The following is a 23,959-nucleotide window of genomic DNA, read 5'->3' as shown; positions in this document are numbered from 1 at the left end:
TTTTAAATTAGTAAACTTTTTATAACAACCCATGAGGTTTCCTTTTTTTCCAGATCCAGGAGTAGGTGACCGAGCAGCTGCATTGTACTCAGTTGCCAGTTGGGGTTAAAGCAGGACAACATCTTTTTATACAACCATTTATATACATATGCCTTAATATGTTAACAATTAATAAATAAATTAATTAATTAATTAAAGCAGCCATGAATATATATATTTTAAATGTGTATCTATATACATGTTCATATATACTTTATGTCTAAAATGTTGCATTCAGAGCTTAAGGGAGCTCACAAATAGTCACACACATGTACAAACACACGTGCAGATGGATGTGTGTACCTGGACACGTGTGATGTACATACACATCCCTTTCAGGTGTACATGAACAGACCACTGGCACACACAGAGAGGAGGATGCACAGGGAGGCTGAGACAGGAGCTGTGTCCCAGGCACTCCTGCAGCAGCCCCTGGGAGGTGCTGGGGCGTGTGGCTGAGCAGGGCAGGCTCCTGCAGTGCCAGCTCACCTGGTCAGCGATGAGCCGCGCCAGGACGTCCATGCGCGAGCCCGACTCCGAGATCACCTTGGCGGCGTTGATGACATCGGCCGTGTGCTTCAGAGGGCCTCTTCCCCTTCAGAGAAGCACAGACACTCAGAATAAATCACAGCCCTGCAAACTAGGTGCAGAACAACTCAATTAAACAAAGCAATAATCCATACACAAGTGACAGTAATTAAATCCTCCCCCAAGTGTTTTCATGTCCCACAAATTTGTACTGTTTGGCATCAACAGGATGCAGAAGCACCAGAAAGATGTTACAGTTTCTTCATATTGAAAGTACAACCCATGCCAAATCCCGATTTTAAGAAATTTCTTGGGCAGTTTGCTATTCCCAGAGTTATATGAAGTTCCTTTCCATTCCATTTTCTAGTAATATGTTCCAAGGAAGTTCAGCTCAGTGTATTCTGAGAGCCATTATGGATATCTGGTCAGAAAAATAGCAGGGTTGGTTTAGTTGGGGTTTTAAAAATGTAATTGGTGCACCCACATCCAAACAGAGATGTATGAACAGGGCTGCACATCAGCTTACATGTGCCACTCAGAACACAGATATGCTGTATCAGAAAAATATTCCCCAAACAATTAGAGAATTTCCTCAGAATTTCAGTCTAGGAAAACAGCCAAATTCTTGTGAACAGTCTGCCAGAAAGTCAGACACTTTTTGTATGCCCCCTCCCAAGCCCAAAAAGCTGCTTTAATTACAGGAGAATGTTTCTAAGAGCTAAGAAGTAAAATGTGACTACTTGAGGCAGAAGTATGACCACCCTTCTCTTCACATTTCCTTGAGCCTCAGCCTCTTTAATGCTGAAACACTTCACCTGAACTAAAATCAACACTTAATTGTACTTCATGCATGTATAAAGGGAGCAATGCTGCTGAACTCAGCTTTGCCTTCCAACATCTTTGACAGAAATACTTCTAGTTTCACTAAGCATTTAATTTCCAAAGGCCCTAAATCAATTTACAAGTTCTGCACTGGACAAAGGAAGTAGACAACATGAAAAAAATTGATGTAACTCTGTTCAAATGAGAAGATCCTTCTCCTCCAAGTCAGTATGCATTTATGTGTAAGGAGCATTCCACTAAAAAAACTCATTTAACCTAAAAATATTATAGTATGGACCTGTACCAGCACTGCAGTCCAGAAATGACAGTGGTGACAACACAAGATGACAGATAATGTTTAATCTCTTCTTGATTAATCATATTGCTCAGCAAAGAACTATTAGTTCTTGGGGGAAAGCATACTTTACTAATTACAGTTCCTTATTCTCAACTTTGGAAGCCCACAATTGGAACAACCTAGAATCCAGTATTTTACACATCACTGTTCCACAGAAAGGCACCTTCTTGTGATGGCAAAGTATGTGGGGAGTGAATTTGCAAATGCAATCCCCTGAATCTAGGATTGAGTACTTGAGCCCTCAGCCATATCTTCCATTTGCCTTTCCTGGTCTTTTCCCTTTGAATCCCTAGTTGTTGAATCCTTAGGCCCAATTCTTTTGTGTGCCTACTGACCCTTCCCTCCATTCCGGGCCACTGGTTTATTGTTATTTGCACTGCAACAGTTTCAAAGGCCAGAGGTTTGTCAGGCATCCACAGCACATCCTTTAGCTGCTCCACAAACTACCAGCAGCCCAGCACCCTCCTGGCAAGGTCCAACCCAGGACCAGCCAAACAATACCAAAGGTGAACACAATCCAGGATTAAAACAGCCAGCAAAGAAGAGATGGCATGAACAGTTCAAGCCATTGCTGCTTAGGTAATTCTCGAACCTGCAGCAGCTTTGCTGACATTTGAAGCTGGCTTTGAGGGTAAAGTTCTCCAATTAAACCAGGAATTTCCTTGTACCCTCAGGGATCTAATGAGAATGAAACAATTCCACCCCAAAAAATTACTTCAGAGAAATTAAAATGAAGTGTTACTTTTCACCACAGACATGGCCACCCTCAAAGCCACTGGAGGTGCACTCAGCAATGACTGTTCTGGAGATTTCTGCCCCACGGGGCACCTAATGTACCAATGATTGAAGTTCTCCTCTACAGCCCCTAAGAAATGCGGGGTGTGATGCCTCTGAGCTTTCAGCCACAGCTCAGTCTTGACATAAACGTTAAATACCCAGGAATGCCTCAGCCTTGTGTTGAAATGGGCTGAATCCCCAGCACATTAAGAAGACAAAAAGAAAGCTCCTTTGCTACACAACCAAGGACTGTCTGTGCTCCTTTTTTAACCTTCATGTAAAATCCAGAGCTTTGATATAAAGCACAGGCTTAGCTGCCTTACAGTATAGCATAATAAGCCATTAGTCCCAGTTTATGATGCTGGGAAATTCTGAGTATTCTGAAAAGAATATTTGGGAAAGTACACCAGATCTGCTGAATCACTGGCAAAACGGAAGAAACAGAGAAAAAACAAAAAACAACAATAACAAAAAAAAAAACCCCAAACAAACAAAAACAAAACAAAAAAAAACCCCAAAACCAAAACAAAAAAAAAAAAAACACCAAAACAAAAAACCCACCAGAACAGGATGCTAGCTCAAGTGCAAGCACTAAATTTTGACCTAAGTAATCTACTGATTAGAAAGAGAGTCCCTATAGCGTTCCTGTACAAAGCCAGAGGGGTTGCTGCAGCCATCAGTCTGAACAGGAGTCCCTGAGGCAGAGCTGCTGGGAGAACAGCAGACAGCACACTGAGGTACACACCCCAGTAAAAGCCTACACAAAGCCTTCCTGCAGACTTCCCTGTTTTGGTAAGGCTGCAGCTCTGTGAGGGTTTCCATGAAGGAAGCTTGGACACACTGGGAAGCTGTGCAAAAAGGATGATTACATGTCATAAACATAAGGAGAGACAGAAGGGTTTACACCCACAACAACCTGGAACTTTGGAGTGGGGAAAAGGAGGAATGCTGAGCAAGAGAGGCTGTGGGACACACAAAGAGCCCTTGAGGGGTGCAGGACTGAGGTTCAGAGCTGCCCTTCTGGAGGAGCAGCCTCAGGCTGTGGCACCCCTGCCAAGGGGCCAAAGCAGCCATGCCTGTTCTGAGGGTGGGATCGCTCCATCCTCTGCTGAGGGCTCTGCAGTTCTGGGATTTTATTGTTTGAAATTCAACAAAGGAGCTCCAGGGGTTTTGGTGAATAACTACCAGGTTCAATACATGCTGCCTTCAAATGACACCAGTGCAGCTGTGCACTTTGAGAATTCCCACTTCCCCTGATTTAGCACAAACTCAATAGATTCAGAATGCCACTAACTCAGATTAACTCCCTGAATCCAGATGTTAGAGACACATAAAGTCTATTAAATCATCTAGGTTGTTTTCCCCAGACACTGCACAGCTTCCTACCAGTTTTATATGCACTTGGATTTTTTTCTCATAAGTCTGAAGTATGAAAAAACACTTTGCTTGAGAGGCAATGTTTCCCTGAGCTATCTATCTCACTCTCTGGAATGTTTTTCCAGATATTTAGGTCTTTCTCTGTATCACTGTAACAGCATCCCTTTCCTCCTACAGATCTACTCCCTGATCCTCCTCCACTACATGCTGAAGCATCCCAAATCACGGTGGATAGTGCACACCTACATGCAATAGCTCATGCACCTAACAGCTGTTCAAGAAACAAATATAAAAACCTTTCCACCAACTACCATCTGCTGGTCAACAACATCACAAAATTTCTCCACTGTGCAGTCTTCCACCTCTTCCCCAAAAGAAATTCTAATTTCTTGGCTATGGAAACTGTGTAATATTTAATTTTTTTTTCAAGTCAGCTTTAATCTTACTGTTCCTTCCCTGCTTCCAGTCTCTAATGTTTAAGGCTAGACTTCACCTCACACACTCAGTTACTGATGTTCATCCCCAGTGAATTCATTGAGTTCAAAACCTGCAACAGCAGACCCTGGATTCATTGCATGGAGGATCTAATGCATCTATTTTCCTCACACCTCACTATTTCCAAGCATAAGGCCTTACAGGTTGAGTAAGCTGATAACACATTCAAGGCAATGAAAAACAAAGACAAGACATTAACTACTATACTTACAAGCAATTATATCTCCCCAAGGTAGTGATGGATTGTTACTAGAGCTCAAATCAGCTACTCTATCCAACAACAAAACCAGGAGTACACCATAAATAATATATAGAGAGACATCCAGCTAAGTCTGACACGAAAGAAAATGGATTATTTCCTTTGTACAAAGAAGGAAATAATTTCCTTATTTCTTTCATACAAAGAAAGCTATTTGGAGTATCTCCACAAAGGTGTAGGAGGAAAAAACCCAACACTTCACCTCAATGTTTCTTGAAAGGTACAATCACTGGAGGAAAGAAGTTAGACTGTGTTAATTAGTACAACACCAAGGGTTTTGGGTAATTGTGAAAGAGAGCATGAAACCTCTCAAATCTCATTGTTCTTGCTCCAAGCCAGGATGAACCAAGAGCAACTTCATCCCTGTCTGCCTAAACTTAACCACAGCAATCTGCAGACATCAGTATTAGACATCAGTATTAGTTTCTGTTTTCCTTCACTCTGGTATTTCACTCTGAAAAGCAGTGATACTCTTAACTCTTACAGTAATGAAAACTTCTATTTCAACTCCAAAACATTTTTGCCATCACCTTCTCCAGGAAGAGAAATTCTTCTGTCTGCAAGCAAAGCTGGTGGCTTCCCCCTTCATGCTGTGCTCCCCTCAGCAAATGCTCCACACTTGCCCTGCAGCAGAAGCAGGCAGAGGGAGCTGCACTCAGCAGTGGCTGAGGAACTCACACCTCAGCACAGGGACACATTTCACAGCACTCCACAGTGTGAGCTGAAAGCTTCAGCTCCAGCCACAGCCCCCGTGCTCACGGCCACTCTCTGGGCCTGAGCTCCAGGCTCTGGCCATGCTGCCATCAGCAGGTCCTGACACTGCCACTCTAACTGCAAGTTTGCCAGGGCACTGCACAGGAGGCACAACTGCAAACCAGTCCTAACCCAGCATTGTCCCCCTCTCGCTGTTCAAACCAGAGCAAACCTGCTCAAAGCAGGATCAGGTCTGGCAATCCTGGCCAAAGCCAGGCCAGCCTGAGCAGCCCCAGTCTGCTCCATCTGTTAGGGCTGAAGGAAGCCAAGTGCTGGCAAGGGCTCCTCAGAGGGGGGAGTGGACTGAGACATTTCCTGGAGGTGAGGAAGGTCAGAGCTCCTATCCAGGTGATGGAAGTGTTACATCAGGTACGTGTTTGTCCTGAGGAAAGTGCATTACTTACTGTGCAATTGTATAAGGTACAGCCACTTATTTACTCATAGAAAGATACTCCTACAAATAATAATTACCTTTTATAGACACTATTGTGGTTAGTAAATTCAGCTGTCCACACAGTCCAAGGGATCATTTGTACCTCCTGCAGTTCCTCCCCAAACACACTGTGTGTTTCTTCTTTCTTCTGCCTCCCACTGCTGCTCTGCAAAGCGTTTTAGTACTGGCATGATAGGAAATCTGGATTCCAGTCTCACATTCTGATCTCTATTCTGTGAGCTGTTCTGAAGTTTGTTTTTTGTTTTATTAACCCAGTGATTGTGTGCAGTCCTGAGAGCAGGGACAAGGAAGCAGGATTCACACCTCACTCATTACAAATGCTGTAAACTTACTGAGTCAATCATTTTCTCCTGCAGATCACTTTGCCTGCCCCTCCTAGCTGAACATGCAGAGTTTTAGAAGAAATCTGTGAAGGGCTTGGTGTTCAAGGAAGAAAAATTACACTTTTTAGACTTGTGGCTATAATAAAAAATCCCTTTGATTACACGTGGTTGCACATGTCTATCAGTTACATCTACACAAACAGAAGGCAGCAGAGCTCCTCAGGAAATCCACATGGGTAAAAGGTAATTGAAGATTGTACAGGTGGATCCCAGAGCTGGCCTCTGCCAGTTTGTTACAGCTGTAGACACAAGAGCAAGAAAGATTTTCATATCATGCATTTTCCGTTGCTGTCTGGCTGTACAGGTTTGGAAATTACAAGATAAGAACTCTTAACGCTGGTAAAACTAAGTAACTGAATTAAGGCCAAACCCCCACTCGACATTTACAGGTGCAATGGCTGAAGCAGGTCTATTCCCAAACAAAATTAATGTAATAAAAATGAAAGCGTGGTCAGATGAGAAAAGCGCACAGTGAAAAAAACATTCAAAGGCATGAAGTAAACAACCATAAACTCATTGTAATAAATAGTATTTTTTAGGTAGGAATAGCTTTTGTGAGTAAAGGAATTTAAGACTTACAAAAATATCTGGTTTCTAAGGACCCAAGAATGGGACAGTGGAGTTCTGGGCAATGTGAACACAACATATATATGTATCTGTCTATTCTGGAAGTGAAAATGGGTTTAATACAGGAGTTTCTCTTCCTTGCTGCCTTCCTGCACTGGTAACACATGGAGTCTGCATCTCCATTCAAGAGGAGTAAGGGACAGGAGGTCTGAAAGCACTGGCTTTGTACAGCAAGAGCAGGGTGATACACACAAACCCAACCTGAGTATTTTGTAAAGTAAAAAAGTTTGTAAAGGCTGTTCTGGGTTGGTACCTTTTTGACAGTGCAGAAGCCAGCCCCTGACCTGGTGCCCTTCCAAACCTCTTGGCAGCAAGGGCAGCAGAGCAGCTGCCCCAGTTGTCTGTCAGCTCCAAATGATGTTTGCCGAGGGCAAATAAATCCTATCAATTTGAAATAAAACAAAAAAAAAGCAGGCAGAATGTAACAGATATGAGAAACAGCCCAGATGATTTTTCAAGCATAAATATTGCCCAACTAATGGAAAACAAACGTTTATGGCTTCTGGAAAGATAAGAAGCTGTAACTACCATGTCTCTTCAGGCAGGGTCTGAAACCTTGTCCCGTTGCATTTTTATGATCTGCCTAAACAATATATGGAAAATAGATGAAGTCATTGCTAAGGAGATGCCAAACTTGCAAGAGCACACTGCAGAGGGACTGGTAATCAAAGGGCCACTGCCACAGCAGAGGGCAGAAGAGAAGCAACCTGGTTTCTCTGGAATCTGCCTTGGTGTTGGAGCTGCTCAGTTCTTTATTTATGGCTTGAGTGAAGGGAATAAAGAGAATGCTTAATGAACTTACATTTGATACTGATGTCAAAGAAGAAGGAAATAGGCTAGGAGGCCAGATTTGGAATTACGAATTACCTGAGGAGAGCTGGAAGAAAAGGTAGATGCAATAAAAAAAAAGATACCCTCAGGTAGGAAAATCAAACACAGAGATACACATGGAGAGTCAGTCCCTACACAACAGGACAGTAAGGAGCACTGAGTTTCAGCAGATCACAAATCCATCAGGAATCAGCACTAGCATGCTGCAGAAGAAGAGGTAAAGGGAAATATAGACAAATGACAGTACAGAGGAGAAATAAACACTTCTCATCTTTTTTTACAGCAACGAGGTCTCTGTAGGAGAATTCCTGCAAAGATGTAAACTTTGTTTAGGAAAGAGAAGACTGAGTGCCAACAGAATGGATGAGGTTTGGGTTTGCTTCTACGCTCCAGCTTATTCCAGGAGCAGGCACTAAGGCTCCTCCTGGCCAGCGGCAGTCACTGGTGCTGGCCACTGAGGGCTGTGCTGTTCTTGTGGCACTCACACAGAACAAGGTCTGGCAGCAGTGACACCCTGCCCACCTCCAGGTCCTGTCCCACAGGCACCTGTCCTGTCCCACAGGCACCTGTCCTGTCCAAGGGGCCAGCCTGTTCCTGGGAGCTGTACGTCCAGACTCTCCCCTTCTCCAAGGCAGAATGATAATACAACTCTGGCTAAAGAAATAGTGAAAATGAAGACCAGTGCAAAAAACCATGGGATTAGTTAAAGGTTTTACACCTCTGTGGCAGTGAAATGGGAATTGAAAATTACTGTTATTTACAGCATTTTTTTTTAGATCAATACAACTTTCCATCAGTCCTATGAATCTTTCTTTTTCTGCTCTGCTATCTAGATACTCATTGTTGATCTCACATTGGTAGTTTTCTTATCTGGGTCATCCTTCTCTCCCCAAGCCCCCTGTCCTTTCACCAGCTCTACAAAATAAAGCCAAGCTATTATTTAGAAGGCTTTGCTCTACGAGGGACCTAGTAATTTGTTTTTGTTTCTCTTACTTGCTGTATTGTGCAATCCAAGACCAAAATACAGCTACCAAAATTTTTCTCAGTGCTTCATACAATGCAGAAGCAGATTTTTCAAAGACCATCAGTGATTATCAATTTCAGTTCTGATGGCCATATCCAAAATTCCCTGAATCTCACTAAAACCAAGACCACTTCTGGTCTCTGAGGAAAGCCTGAGTGCTGTGGTGATTTCACAAACCCTGTGGTACATCTGTAGCTCATGTCCAGTGCCACACCCATGTGGCAGGGATTTGTGGGCCACCGAGCAGCAGAGCCCTGCCTCCCCATCCCCCCCAGCTGCTTCCAAGGACATGGTCCCTGGCTGTCCGTCTGTGCAGCCCTCAGGTCCATCCTCACTAGTTCTGCTCCTGACCTCCCCATGCTTTTCCCAGAGCTGGCCATCTCTCACCTGTAACAGGCAGCAGGACTGCGCCACGACAAACACAATGCCCTTCGTCTGTAGCACTGCTTGGACAATGTATTTGAGGCTACATAAACGCAGAAGGAACCTTTTCCTAATGATCCCAGAGTTTTCTTCCTCTCTGCTTGGATAAATGAAGTCACAATCCAGCTATTTAAACATGACAAGGATAAACAGGAGTATTTCTACACTCCCATATTTTGTCAGCTGAATAAACTTTGTTAGAGCAATCCAGGCACTGCGAACTTGGCTGCACGGTCAAAGGTGAGCACTGCAAAACAACTGTCACTAGAAGTATTTCTGGTCCACCATTTTAAAAAGCATAAAACCAGAAGGGAATTCCTGCTTCAGAATGTAGTCCCATATAGCAGAGCATTGCTGTACCATCCTGATCATATCACTTGTGGAACTGAGAAACCCTGATATCATTCAGAGGGAAAAATGCTGATACTACTTGAGTAGTTGCTGATAATAATGTTACATATCACGGATGCTTCACAATTTGAACTGTCTCTTAAAATAATATGGAAGAGAACACAAAGCAGCAGTCAGGTGGAACAGAGGAAGGTATGTCTAGAGAGAAGCTGTACCTGCAGCCTGGGAGGCAGAAAAGCAGCTGAAATTTTCACTGTAAGTTGTTAAATCACAATTCTGACAAAACTCATCACAGAAACAACAGAATGTGGGAAGCAAAGCATCAAAGGGTTACAGGTCTGACTCTGATGCACTGAATATTCATGTGTGCAGCAACCACACACAGCAGTGCCTGGATGTTTACATACACTAGTTATAGAGATGAAAATCAAAGAATTGTGCCATCTTCCCACACTTACACTTGTGCACACACACAGACCTTTCTCCTCACTTCTAGATCCCTAAGTCCACGTCTTCTCTAAGACACTTGCAGCTCTCTTGCCACCATGATGAAATGTGTTAATGAAAATGTGTAATTTCTGTCCAGTTGAGACCAGCCACATATATTAAAGAACAGAACACCATATAATGAAATACTTTTATCTATATATAAAAAATAACATTATCAAATTGTCATTGTGATCTAAAGATAAAAAGCACTTTACAAAGCTCACTGTTATTGCTAAACTATTTAATCAGTGGATTTTACACTGAACTAAAAAAACAGTCAAAAGCCTGTAGTGATGAAAAAAGTGGAAAGAGAGGAAGCTGCTGTCCTGCAGCTGGTCTCAGCTGGGTATAAATTGGACTTTGATGATGCATCTTACCAAAGACTGCAAGAGAATTCCAAACATCAAGTGTGCACAAGTCAAAGTATGGCATGTCTTGGATTTTCAGCTCTGTAAGCACATATAAACATAGAAATACTTCTACATTTGGCACTAGTTTGCTAAAAAGAAATTAAATGATAATAAAAGCAGTGGTTTATACAAGATAATGCACCTGGATAAATCTGATTATGCCTTTTGTAGGTAGATAGCATCCATGAAGCTCAAGTTTAATTCCAGAGGACATTATTTACAGCTGTAGAAACTGTAAACTGGTTTCCCCAGTTTGCAATTTCCCAGCCACTATTTCCTGTGCCACCAGAAATGTATCCCCAGATTTCCTATGATCTGCTTCTCACAGCCATACACAAACACCATCAGTACAAAGTGAGGGAACACCACATCTCAAGTGTTCTGCCACCTCAACCAGGCATTAGCTGTGTATGCCTCTCACCTCTTTTTATTCTCATTATCCCTCAGATGCTTCTCCATCTCCTTCTGCTTCCAGATCCAGCTTTTCAAAGCACACTTTCATTTCCAGTCAGGGACTTTCATTTGGATGCCTGTCATTTTAATCACTATGTTACATACCCACAGTTACTGTTTCAGTGACTGCAGGAGAAGTCTCTGCTATTTGCCTCATCAATCTGCATTCTCCCATTTTTTTTTCTGTCATGAACATAAATTACCTGGAGATTTTAACCTAATACAGGAAACCACCCAAGGGCCTCACAGACTGTGTTTCAGGGATTCTGCACTCTCAGCAGCAGCAACTGGGTTCTGAACAAGTAACATTAAACTTGTGAGCACACATTAGGCTTTGAATGCAGGGCCCCCTGCACTCTGAGCTGGGCCAAGAGGGGACAGTGCAAAGGACACATCAAGGCTCATCCTTGTCCAGCAGGCCAGGACTGCCCATGGTACCCTGGGCACTGCCAGCCTGGCAGCAGGGGCACTCCCAGCTGTCTCCTGCAAGGCTGGCAAAGCAGGCACAGAGGTGTTTGGCTGTGTGCAGGATGTCTCCAGTTGACCAACTGCAGCTGCACACATCTGCATCCTTCCAAAGCACACAAGTGAACTACAGCCCAGCCAGCTCTAAGGAATCTGCAGAGAGCCCCACCTGCTTCTCACTCCTGTGGGCCACGTGCTGAATTTTCAACAGGAGTTATAACCTGCTCTAAAAAAAGCAAGTCTTTAGGGCCTGGAAGGAGAAAAAACGCCATGGGAGGGATACTAATGAGACGAAGTAGGGGTGTGAGTGGTACAGGGCAAAAATAGAGCAATGCCTCTAAAAGAGGTCAATACTGTCTTCTGAAATCCTCTGGCTATGCTGTAACCTTTACGAAATGAAACATTCTCCTTGCTTTTAACAGTTTATCTTTTCAGTTCTCCAATAACAAGAAGCAAATAGATTGTCCTGAATATCACAAACAATGTATTTTCTTTAAAAAATCCAGCCACATCTACATCCAGACTACTTCCTTATCCTTTCAGAGCATGCCCTGCAGCAAGGCCTGTTCAGCAACTTAAACTAAGTGAATCCCAAAAGGTAGAGTTTATGGCTTTATGACTGCTGTACTATCATTTTTAAGGTATTTATTCCTCAATTACGTCATTTTAAAAAATTACATTAACAGAAGACATTACTGTAGGAGCATCGGGGGGTAGGACAGTCGGGACGGACGGAGACCAGAGATCTCTGCAGCCAGGTTGTGGAACTTGGGGTTTATTGCAAAGGGCCTGGGGGCAGGGCCCTGCTGGGAGCTGCCAGGCACAGCTCAGAGTAGGACCAAGAGAAGAGAGGGGCAGAGAGGATCAGAGGGTAGGAGAGTAAGAGGGTAAGAGAGTAAGGGAGTAAAACAGGTAAGAGAGTGAGGTTCCCGTTACAATACAATAAATCATCTTCTGCATTGAGTATTCTAATTCTCACTGACCAATCTAGTACAATATACAAATCCTAGAGCATTTACATACAGCCTATAAGAATCACTACATTACCATACTGTGTTACATTTTAAACCCTGAAAACTCCTCTTTGGGCCCCTTCTGTTAAGCTAGTAGGGTCTGCTCTGAGCCTTCGGCCTGTCTGCAAGCAGAGGGTGTTGTTTCACCAGAAGGGGATATCCTTCAGTGGCCACACCATTGTTTTCCAGTTGTTCAGTAACTGAGGTATCTCAAAGCTTGCTTTCATTTCCATCTCACTTATAGTTTCTATATTCTCAAAATCTTTTGCTAGACAATCATATTTACAAGGCTTTCCTGTTTCATCTTCCCCAACGATTACCTTTTGGAATTTCTCATCAGAGCACAGACACTCATGAGCTGAGCAGCAAAAGTGAGTTACAGGAGCCTGGCCCAGGACCGTGCTCTTGGGGGAAACCTCTAAACCAGTCTCGGGCCTCTCCAGTGCCAGCAGCATCCTCAGGTGGATGTGAGACCTCTCAGGACATCCCTGTGTCCCTCAGCTGGCCCGTGGTCCCCCACAGCCTGTGCCTACCCCCTGCACTGCTGCTCAGGAACCAAAGTGATGGATCCCCTGGCTGCAGAGAGGCACTGGGGCTGTCCTCAGCCAGCAGCTCTGTCCCTGCACTTGCAGCCACTGTCCCAAGGCCATCCCTTGCCTCAGGGATGCAAAGGCCACAGAGGACAACACCTGAAATCAAATTAATGGAGCAACCCGTTCTTTGAAACATCCCTTGAAACATCAGATTCTCCCTGAGAACAAAGCAGGGATGGAGCACGTGGTAGGACCTGCCCTCCCTTGTCTAAAGGCATGTACGACTGAGCAGAGAGTACCTTTCTCCAGCCTCAAGCAGGTGAGAACATTGCTGGATGTAGAAAATGAACTAACACAAAATATATCCACACAATTTAAAAACACAAGCTACTTGAAGACCATTAGGTACTCTGGCAGATGCATAAACATCTGAATTCAGAAAGTCCAAGCTAGAGGTTTAAGGTGCCACCTACCCTCTGGACAAGGAGTTTTAAAGAATTCTAATTATATCATCACAAACCCAGATGAATACACAATGGTGCACTTTACTTACCCATGGAAAAAAAATGGATGGTAGCAAAAGAAAACATAGACATTGAAGAACTGACTTCCAAAGGATTTTTAGATTTTTCAACAACTAACAAAGAAGACAATAAACTGATTATCCAAAAATAAACATTGGATAACCCAAACTCAGAATTCAGAGAGTTCATTTTCATAAACTCCAGAAAGACAGAAAGACTGCCATGAACAAGAGTCACAGCAGGAGAGCTCTGGTTCAGTAATGCAGGGTCAGCTGTTGGACACACCCAAAAAGCTGTAACTGTGCATTTTATGTGTTCTATGACCAAGCTGTCTTTTTGCAGTTTACACTTTTGATCTGTTTTTTCCTCTAATCCAACTGACCACAATCCCACTGATCATCTGACAGGAGAAACTGCAAATGAAAGCAGATTCATTCTTTTCAGTTTGCTCTCAGATGCCACATCATTAACCACCACATGTGTTTTGCAGCTAGAGAATAGCACACCTTGTGGAGCAACTCTCTCTATGGAGCCCACCCTGCAAGAAGACCCCTATCTAGATTTCAGTGCCAGCCAAGCAAAATGGAAACTCTGGGAAACCTGACACAGGCACAGCACTGGGGGTGTGAACACAGCTGCTGAGAGGGCTTTTAACACAACTAAGCTAAGAGCTGGATCAACAATGCAGTTTTAACACTGAACCCTTCTTATCTCAAATTTTTTCATTCCCCTTGGCTATCTCTTCAACCACAGTTATAAAAAAAAAAGTCTCATCCAGATCTCAAAAACCACAAAACTGCTCAAAAAGTTGTGCTGTTTGGATTACTTGAGGGGAAGGGAGGTATTTTTGAGGCTCAAGACTCCACACCGGTCATGTCTCCAGGCATTTAATATCTAATCATGAAAGCCCAAGCCATTCTACCCTCCAATCAAGGTGATTGAACTGCCAGAATGAAGTCACTGGGGTCACCTCTGCAAGAACTGACAACAAAAGTATCTTCCCAGGTGAAGCAGAGGTCTGAGAGGCTCCTCTTCCCACAGGTCCTCAGAAGCAGTCATTTTAGGGAAAAAGAAACTTGTATTCCTAGATGGGGCAGAAAATGGCAGAAGAACTGGCAGAAGTGCTGAATAGCAGCAGTGTCACAGGCTGGAAGGGAGGCCAGGCTGTGGCCACATCTGTCTCAGGAACCTGCAGTGGTGCCAGGGAGCCTCTGCAAACCCTGCCTTCCCCTCTGCAGGGCAGCCCTTGCTGTTTGCAGCACCCTGCCCTGCAGGGCTGGTCACACCTTCCCCTCTGCAGGGCAGCCCTTGCTGTTTGCAGCACCCTGCCCTGCAGGGCTGGTCACACCTTCCCCTCTGCAGGGCAGCCCTTGCTGTTTGCAGCACCCTGCCCTGCAGGGCTGGTCACAGCTGTGGAACAATCCCAAGGACGCTTCCCCAAGGCTGGAAGTCCTGGCACAGCCTGTGTGTACTCCTGGCTGCCATTGCCAGCTCCCTGTGCAGTGAACATAGGCTATTAACAACCCTATCTGCCAACACTGGTGCCCACAAGCTGCTCACTAACAGCTTCTCAATGCTACCTGAAGAACAAGACCTCCCAGTGGTATAATTATAATTTAACTACCAGAATGTCACAACAAAGGAATCGGTCTTCCAAAAACCCCAGGAAAAATACAAGTTAATACTAAAGTCTGATTAAAAAAACCACACCTGGGCTACCAGTAAACCATTAACATTTTTGCTTTAAAAGATGTATTTGGCTAAAGGGATATTACATTATGGCAAAACTGCTTTTCGGAGTGTCCATCTTGTGTTTTGCAAAGAAAAAAAATCACAATTATAAAAGATTTTGTAACTATGATAAATGCTTTTTAAATTGGATGAAGTTTAGGATGCATAACATGGGAATGGAAGAATTTTTTGGAGTTAGGGAAGTTTCTGGTAGTTAAACTACTGTATCTTATACAACTATGATAGCTGCATTTATCAAGTTTTCAAGTTTCATCTCCAGGAAACAATGGCAATTTTTGCCAGACTGGGACATTTCCCAGGGGGAGTCACAAAGCTAAGCCCTCTGTATGCCATTCATTATAAACTCAGTAGCAATTGGAATTTAAGGGGCCTACTGAACCTAGAGAGGAACCAAAACAGGACCACCAGAACCAAAATGCTGCCCCAAGCCTGTAATGATAGGCTCGAAGCTGGTAGTGGAAGACAGTAAAACTCACCTTTCAAAATTAGTTCATTCCACTAGCAGAGTAGTATTTTAGAATTTCTCAGAAAATTGTCCTCACCCCATTTGTTCTTTTTTTTTTATAAACACACTTTCAGTGTCACTAACTGAAACTAATAGCATTATCTATAATATAATTAAAACATTTTGTAGTAAAAAAAGAACAAAGTACTCATAAAAAATGTACATGCTATGTTATATATGCACCTAGCACATCTGCTATGCCACTGGGACAGATGTTTATTAATATGGATATCAGATCATATTGCTAGACTGCTAATGGCTCAGTAATCTATCTTCTAAATACCACACAAGTTTCTGAATATATGCAGAACCAATTATCAAAATATTTCCAAAACATCCTGCTTTACTGCTATGGCCTGTGAAAAGCACCGTTAACTTACAGTTTGGTTTCAACAACGGGGTACAGTGATTACAACATGTTGTGTTCATAATAAGTATGTTGTATGAAAGACTTAGAGACACTCCCTCTAATATAGCAACTTAAACAAAACTTCAAACTCTCAGGATTAGAAAATCTCCCCTCTTCTTGTCATAGTACTACAGACCATGCCCTTACCTGAATTACTGGCTTCTAGTGAGAGAGTTTAGGTAGACAATTAGACAATTCAGTTAATTATGGAAATGTTTGGCTTCATCTGAGCATCACTGTTTTAAGATTTCTCAAACTGTACAAATAATGATGGTTTACTAAATTAAAGATCTGAATATCCTTTTCTAATATGCCAGCACTTAACTACTGATGCCTCACCCTCACTGTGGACATATCCTCTCACCAACTCTTCTCACTTCTAAGCCCTCTCGAAGGTACGGATGAAGTTTACTTCAGTGCAAGTTCACTAAAGAGGAAAAAGCACCTGGCTGTAAAATGCAAAGAGGAAACTACTTTCAGAATAAGAATATCTACTTTGCATAATGACAAAGAACAGCCTTAGACTGAAATGCATTTTCTTTGTACTTCATCAATTTGATATGTGCCTTGCTCGCACTTTGGGAAAAACAGTAGGCAAACAAATTCTCATTGATATGGTTGACTCGGAGTTACCAACAGCCCTGCAGCACCAAAGGAAAAGGGTTACGATGTTCCCATCCCCACATCTCCCCTTTTTTCATGGTGGGCTCTGCTTACATAAACACAGTGTTACGTAGAGACTGTGTGAATGAAATCTGTATTGTCAGCCCCAAGCACTCAAATATCATGAGTCAGGCTCCAAAATACCACAGAACTGGAATAAACATCAGGAGAATTGAAATAATACATCTGCAGTTCTTTGTATTTCCTTTTTCTTTTCCAAGCCTTCAGGGGTCCCATTTTCAGATTTGCTCAGCAACCATGAAACTTAATTAAAAAATGCTGGGGGTAGGTGAGTTTCTCCTACAATAACATATCTCCAGTGCCAAGACAAGAAATAATACACATACAAAGATTTTTTAATAATGTTCTGAGTTAGAAGTGCTGATGTATTATATGAGTCAAAAAAAAGAGCAGTTAAAACATGCAAGGTCTTAATTTCTGTCTGCTCATCAAATGGCAGTGAGGAAGCTCTCTTGCAGTCACACAGTGGTGAGAGGTAAGTGGCAATATGGCAGGAGAATATTGGCATTGGCTAGAATCTACCACTGATGTAAAAAAAAACACCCCAAAAGAAAACAAAACAAACAAACAAACAAAAAAAAAAAACCAGAGCAAAGACTTCAGAAAAATTAACATGGGTGCTGTTTGCTAGAATAAGCCTTTGGCAGGCAGTCCTGTCTCTTACAGTGCTGTTCAAAGCTTACACCACTCTGCTTTCCTCGCCAGCATTTTAAGAATAAGGAATTTGCTACTGACTGGCAATTAGAGAGCATCCATCGTTCCTGCTGCAGAACACTGGGGTGAGGAAGGGATTTCCTTCCCCACAGTGATGCAAGAACTCACCTGCTGAAAGGCCTGACTGAGAGACTGCCCACTGCAGCCAGAATTTGGGGCTTACAGAGATCATTCCTTACTGTTTTGGACTGCCTGGTGCAATCTCAGCAAGACAGGCCACTCCTGATTCCACTAATTAGGTACTTTGAGGTCAACAAAGGCGGCGGGAGACTCTTCTGAAGGGACACACAGCTTCTGAAGAAGATTGCATTAACACAACTGACACAGTTCAGCCAGGCAAGCTACTTGGCATCAGCATCTGTGTCCCTGCCACTTTGCTGAGTCAAGACAAAGCATTTGAAAACATGTTTGGCACAGGCTCTCCAGTGAATAAAACATTTTTTCTTGTATTATGGTAGGCAAAATTTCCTAGGATGGAAAGGGGGAAGGGAGCATTTAAGTTGAATAAAACATGCCCAAAAAATAATGTGGCAGTCTTGAACAAAAACACCACTTCATCTGATTTTTCCATCAGTATTAAACCACACTTTTTTTTAAGGCCTAAAATTATAGCAGCAGCTTGTTTCCTCAGACCTACAGGATTTAAAGTTGAAGAGAACTTCTGGAATAAGTTATTGCCTTGGCAAGGAATGCAGTACAACAGCTGCTTGTTCACTGAGATCCTGACAAAAACCTGAGGGTTTCTGCTGCTGAGACAGCAAAGATGTGAAGAATGGCCCTGAGTAACTTAGTGAGGACTTCCCTCTACAACATCCCCATCATCATTCCTCCTCCCACCCTCCTTCTGTTTGGTTTGCCTACAGTCAGAAGCTGGGGGAGACCTCATCTGAGTGCTTCTCCCTTGGGAATGTGGGATGTGCATTCCCAACCCCACAATGGGCTGTTGCTCAAACACCAGCCACATGCCACCAGAGAGCCTTGCCATCCTGGGGGTTCAGCCTGGACAACAACTGCTTTTGCAGAGAATCTGATGGACAGGTCTGGAAGTGCCCTTTGAGAAAAAAAAGCGAAAAAAAAAATCCCACAGCTAGTTTAAAAAGGTATAGGAAATGATGGAGAAGTAACTCATTGACTCTCTTATTAATCCATTCTGAACTGCTGGTTCCAAAAGGAAAGTTATGGCTTGTGCAGAGGAAAGCTGCAACCCTGTGTGGGAAACAGAACATTCTTGATATGGGTAGAGTGCAACAATCACTCTGGACAGGACCTGCCCATGCATAGCCCTGAATACTTGGAAATGCAAAGAACATGTTTCAGGCATCCATGCAAAATGAAAGGCAATACTGACTGGAAGCTTGCAATGCCCCTTCCAGCAGCAGTAACTCCCTTGGCAGCAGCTCCTTCCTGCCATATCCTGTGCTTCCCACACCATGCCAAACCCTTGGTGGAACGCAGCACTGAGCTCTCACAGTTCCTGCTAACAGATGTCCAGCATCTGGTGTCTGCAGCTCCTGCCTTCCTGTACAAGCACTGAGAACCCTTTAAGGAAATCACTTCTAGAATATTCATGTTATCCTCATCTGCTACCTCTGACTGGCCTACTTCAAAGCAGTATCAACAGAGCAGGCAGCAGTAATGAAGACATTCCAGAGAGAGAAAATCATGCATATTCCAGTACAGAAACCTTGAAGCACTAAATTAACTGGGATCTATGATCTGTTTATAACCACTCAGCAAAAAAAAGTTACTTAAGAGCAGAGCATTACCATATGTCTAGCAATTACCACAGGCCCATACATACCAAAGAGGCTTCTCAGCCATTACCCACTGAATATGCTGCTCTGCATAGATGATTTGGTCAACAGGAAAAAGATGTTTAAACCAATGAACAAAAACAAAAATAAACCACTGCTTAATGCTAAAAGTAAGTCAAAGCTGTTAGTGTAAACGGCCAAGTCTTCTCTTAATTTTACACCTAGCTTCCACAGTTTGCCTTCAGCTCCAGGGACAGACAGACTCCTGTCAGTACAGCAACAGAACTAGTGATCAAGTCATCCAGGTGGGAGTGGGAAGCTGATCAGAATGTTGAAAAGCAGGAACTACATTTCTGTTTCCTCCTTCTCTGACAATGCACAGATCAGAAGCACATTTTCTCCACAAGAACACTCATTCCTGGGGCAGGCCTAGAGGAAGAAGTATGTTCACAACACCTCTCCCCTCCTCCTTCACAGGTCTGGTTATTTTATTTATTTTCCTTCTTGGTATATTGAGGACCTGTGGCCTTTCCATCAGCCTAAATAACTTCAATGACAGTGTCAGCTACTTCTTTTAAGGCAGGAATAGAGGTGCCTGTGTAGGGATGATCTCTGTGGTAGACCTAGGACTACAGCAGAGATCTTTAAACTAGCTTTTCAATAGGTTTACCATGAGATGAAGTGACTCTACTGAACTCTCAAGCTCCTTCACTAGCTCTCACCCACCCCAGACACACTGAACAGTATCACTCCTTCCCTCTGCCACCACAGAGCACCCCCAAGCAGTGAGGTTATGGGGTCCATGCTTCCTAGCAGCAAGAATAGCTCTTGGATGATCTTAACAGTGCGGGATTGAGACAGCTTTGAGAAAATACTGCACAAGAGCACCTTATGTTTGCAATCTGCCATGCAGATCCCTCCACACTTCTGCCTTTAGCCATCTTCTTACCAGCTCAGGGGTTGGGCTAGAGACTCACTACAGGCATCCTCCTTCTGCCCTCCAGTCCTGTGCCTCAGCCTGGCAACAAGGCAGGAGGATGGAGAGGCAAAACTATTTACTAACCTTTACAAGCAGCCAGCTCAGTGTGAGGTGCACTGAGGGATGCTGAATGACACTGCCAGTGCCCCCTTAAGGAGAAAGACAGAGTTTTCATTCTCAAAAGCAGCAAAACAGCAGCTGCCAAAGGTACTGAATTGAAAAACGTCCTATATAGTTTTGGAAGAAGGAAGTGTGAAAACCATTGGCAGGCTATGCAAACTGTGAAAGGTCCTGGTTTAATTAAAAAAGTTTGGAACAGACTCTAGTCATAATTTCAGCAGAAAAAAGCAGTTCACCACTGTTTCTGTTGTTCACTGTGCTCCCAAGGTGAGCATTTGTGCATAGTTTTTCTCAGAAGTATGTATACTCCAGGAAGAAAACTAAACTAAAATATTACTAAATAAAATTAATTATATAGGAAATACAGTAAGAGTGTTTGCAACCCTGCAGCTTCTGGGAACAGTTATATTTTATTTGATGGCAACTCCATGGCCTGACTCTTGGCCATAAAGAAACCAAAGGTTCTCTCTCTGTGGAAATTATTTCCTGTGGGTTGATCACTCAGAGAGAAGCAAGTCGGACATTTATTAGGGTGAAGAGAGGGATGAGAACTAATGCAGGAGAAGTGATTTTGGAAAAACAAAAGCCTTAGCTCTCTGAAATAACCATCCCTTCATCTGCACAGAAAAGGGTGACTACAGCAAGTGCTGCAGTTCTCGGTCTAGGGAGGAGGGGAAAGCAATAATAAAATAATTATTTCAGAACAACTGAAGTAATATATTTCAGTAGAGAAAATTCTAGCTATACTTCTTCTCCCCAGCCTAGACTGTACTGCTGGCATCCAAAACAACCAAAGCCAGACACACAATCTGGGGAGCCTGCAGCTGATTTGGGTACAGCTAGGTACCACATCCACCTGGTTTTCAGGGTATGCTGTGCCCTCACCTCACCTACACAATGACAGCAGTCACATCCAGAACACAAAGAGACAAAACCTGGTTCTTCTCCAGTGCATACGAACTTATTGTATATGTGAATATAAAAGAAAATCGTTTGTGTTATAAAATCTCTTTGTTTTGGAAAACATGACTTAAAAGGCATCAATTTTTTCCCATTTTATATTCTGATAGAGAAACCTTGATATACAAAGTTGATAGTATTGCTAAGGCAAAAAGAAGCTGGAGAAGATGGCAGGGAAGTGCCTGTCCCTCATTCCTTTCTCTGGACTGCCCACTTGCCTCCCCACTGAGATCAGAGTGCCAGTCAAGACAGCAGCACCCCTTCACTGCAGTCATCTCATGCTGGTAGCCACGAGCAGCCCCCTGAGGCATCACCAGCTCTGCAAAGCCTATTCAGCCTCAAAAGCAATTCCCACTGATCTGCTTCCTTTCTATTTCACTATCTGCAACTACCACTCATTTTTATGTACCCCCATTAGGTGCTATCTGTATTATCAAGTTCACAAACTCTGCAGTGACAACTCCAGACTTCTGTTTCACCAGCCAGGTCAACAGTGCAGTAACTGCCATGCATCCATTCTTAGATAATAAATTGTCAAGAGAAATGTGGGTGTACATCATACTCTGAACATGACTGATCTCCTGGAAGCAAAACTTCCATTTGAATCAGCATTAAACTCACAGGGAAAAAAAAGTAACTAATATTTTATGTCAAATTTCTGGTTGTAATTAATTCACTGCTGTGCCTACCCTTCCAATGAAGGGGCTGATAACTGCAAAAGTTCCAGTCTTATTTCTTGGAAGCCCTCCAAAGGTTTAAGCTTCTAACTTCTGTTAATTAATTCAGGAGGAACCTGAACATATGGTGTTATAGCCAAAAATATATAGCATATACAAAATATAGCAAATAAATCCCATAAAAATAGGCCTATATTTTAAAGGGTAAAAAGCTGGGAGAGGTGTTTTGCTTTTTTAATGACTGCTTCTTTATTTTCCTAGGAGGCATTGCTGGGTGCTCTCACCCAACAACAGCTTGAGCAAAATAAACATAAAAACGAGACTTGTGCAAGACACTGAAGATCAAAGGCAGGTTCCATGCCGTGCCTTTGGAGAATGCTACAAAATTGGCATTGTTATGAGTTCCCTGAACACTGTCCTGAGGACAGAATGCCAGCTCATCACCGATCACCACCTCATTCATACCCAAGTATCCCAGGGGATCCCGGCTTCCAGCCCTGCTGTGCCCGGTGCCACAGCCCCAGGGCACCGGTGACCCTCAGCACTGCTGCCCGGACCCCTCAGCGCTGCTACTGCCCGGAACCCTCAGCCCTGCTGCGGCCCGGACCCCTCAGCGGTGCTACGGCCCAGAGCCCTCAGCGCTGCCGCCGCCCAGAGCCCTCAGCGCTGCCGCCGCCCAGAGCCCTCAGCGCTGCCGCCGCCCAGAGCCCTCAGCGCTGCCGCCGCCCAGAGCCCTCAGCGCGGCAGCCCAGGCTCACTGGGCCCCTCACAAAGCCCAGAGCTCTCAGCACCGCAGCCCAGGCTCACTGGGCCCCTCGCACAGCCCAGAGCCCTCAGCGCTGCAGCCCAGGCTCACTGGGCCCCTCGCACAGCCCAGAGCCCTCAGCGCTGCAGGCCCAGGCTCACTGGGCCCCTCACAAAGCCCAGAGCTCTCAGCGCTGCAGGCCCAGGCTCACTGGGCCCCTCGCACAGCCCAGAGCCCCAGTTAAGCTCTGCCCTGCACCCCAGCCCAGCCCTGGCTCACAGCTACAGCTGCCCCAGCCCTGCCCTCTGCCTGGGGCTGACCCTGCCTCGCCAGCAGCTTTTCCCCCGGGCAGGCTCGGGGACATGCCCCAGCCCAGCTCTGCACACGTCAAGGGACCATGGAGCTGCTCCCTGCTCCGCCTGGCTGGGACTGGCAGTGATTCCCAGCAGCCTGGGCTGCTGCCACACCCCGGTGCGGTGCTCAGCGCCCGCCGTGTCTGCACCGCCCCGGCCTCCTCCCTCAGGGAGCAGCCGGCTACGCCCTCACAGTCTCGGCACCTCTCCTGCTTCCCCGGGACAAGAAGGAAGGCGCTGAGCGACGGCAGTGGAGTGTGGCTGCCAGATTTGCCCAGGCAGTGTGGCTGCCCTGCAGAACCCAGAGCTCCGAGGTTCCCGCTGCCCCTGCTGGGGGGCTGAGCCAGCTGTGCCCGCCGTGCGAAGTGCTGAGCGCCCCGGAACTGGTGCAGGGCAGCCCCGGCTCGGGCCCGGTGCCGCTCACACGGGCACGGCTCGGACCTGCTCTGCTGGACCCAAAGGACATGTCCCACCACAGCCCTCCCAGCTCCCCGGAAATCTGCCCTGGAAGCTGTGCAATTACTGCCTGAACTCCTCTTTACACTCCTGATGCCTCCGCTGATAGGAGCTGATACTTGAGAGCTCCGAAATCCCTTTGTCCTCTGACTATAGCAGACCCTAAAGATGAAAGGCAGAAGATGGCTCTTTCCAGCACAAGACTTACAGCTTGTCGCTAAAATAGGGTTGCATTTGCTGTAATGTACACTCTGATTTGTACTTGATTTGCTTCTGGTCCTGAACAGACTTCTGCCAGAGGCTACATAGATCTGTTTGTCTGCCTTATTTGTGATTTAGCTATATTTGAGTATGTCTCCATTTATTAATTTGTTGACTATGCATATGCGTGGACAATAGGTCCTCATGATCCTCTCTGCCAACCAACAAACATCTCAATCTCTTCTCTTTTTTTGCCTCAACT

The 23,959-nt window shown here is 44.4% G+C and overlaps 1 protein-coding gene across 4 annotated transcripts in view; it reads right to left on the bottom strand.

Annotated features, from left to right (window-relative positions):
* The window catches only part of CTNNA3 (catenin alpha 3), a 440,676-nt gene that overhangs the window by 24,060 nt on the left and 392,657 nt on the right, over window positions 1-23,959 (bottom strand). For all 4 annotated transcript variants that reach the window (XM_077183545.1, XM_054637288.2, XM_077183546.1 and 1 more), the window contains one exon: window positions 529-634. In XM_077183545.1, coding sequence (XP_077039660.1) covers window positions 529-634 — 106 coding nt within the window. The remainder of the gene's footprint in view (window positions 1-528; window positions 635-23,959) is intronic.

This window comes from Agelaius phoeniceus, chromosome 9 (genome assembly GCF_051311805.1).
Source record: "Agelaius phoeniceus isolate bAgePho1 chromosome 9, bAgePho1.hap1, whole genome shotgun sequence".
NCBI lineage: Eukaryota > Metazoa > Chordata > Aves > Passeriformes > Icteridae > Agelaius > Agelaius phoeniceus.
The sequence above is the reverse complement of the archived record's forward strand: the minus strand, read 5'-3'. Positions and strand labels throughout refer to the sequence as shown.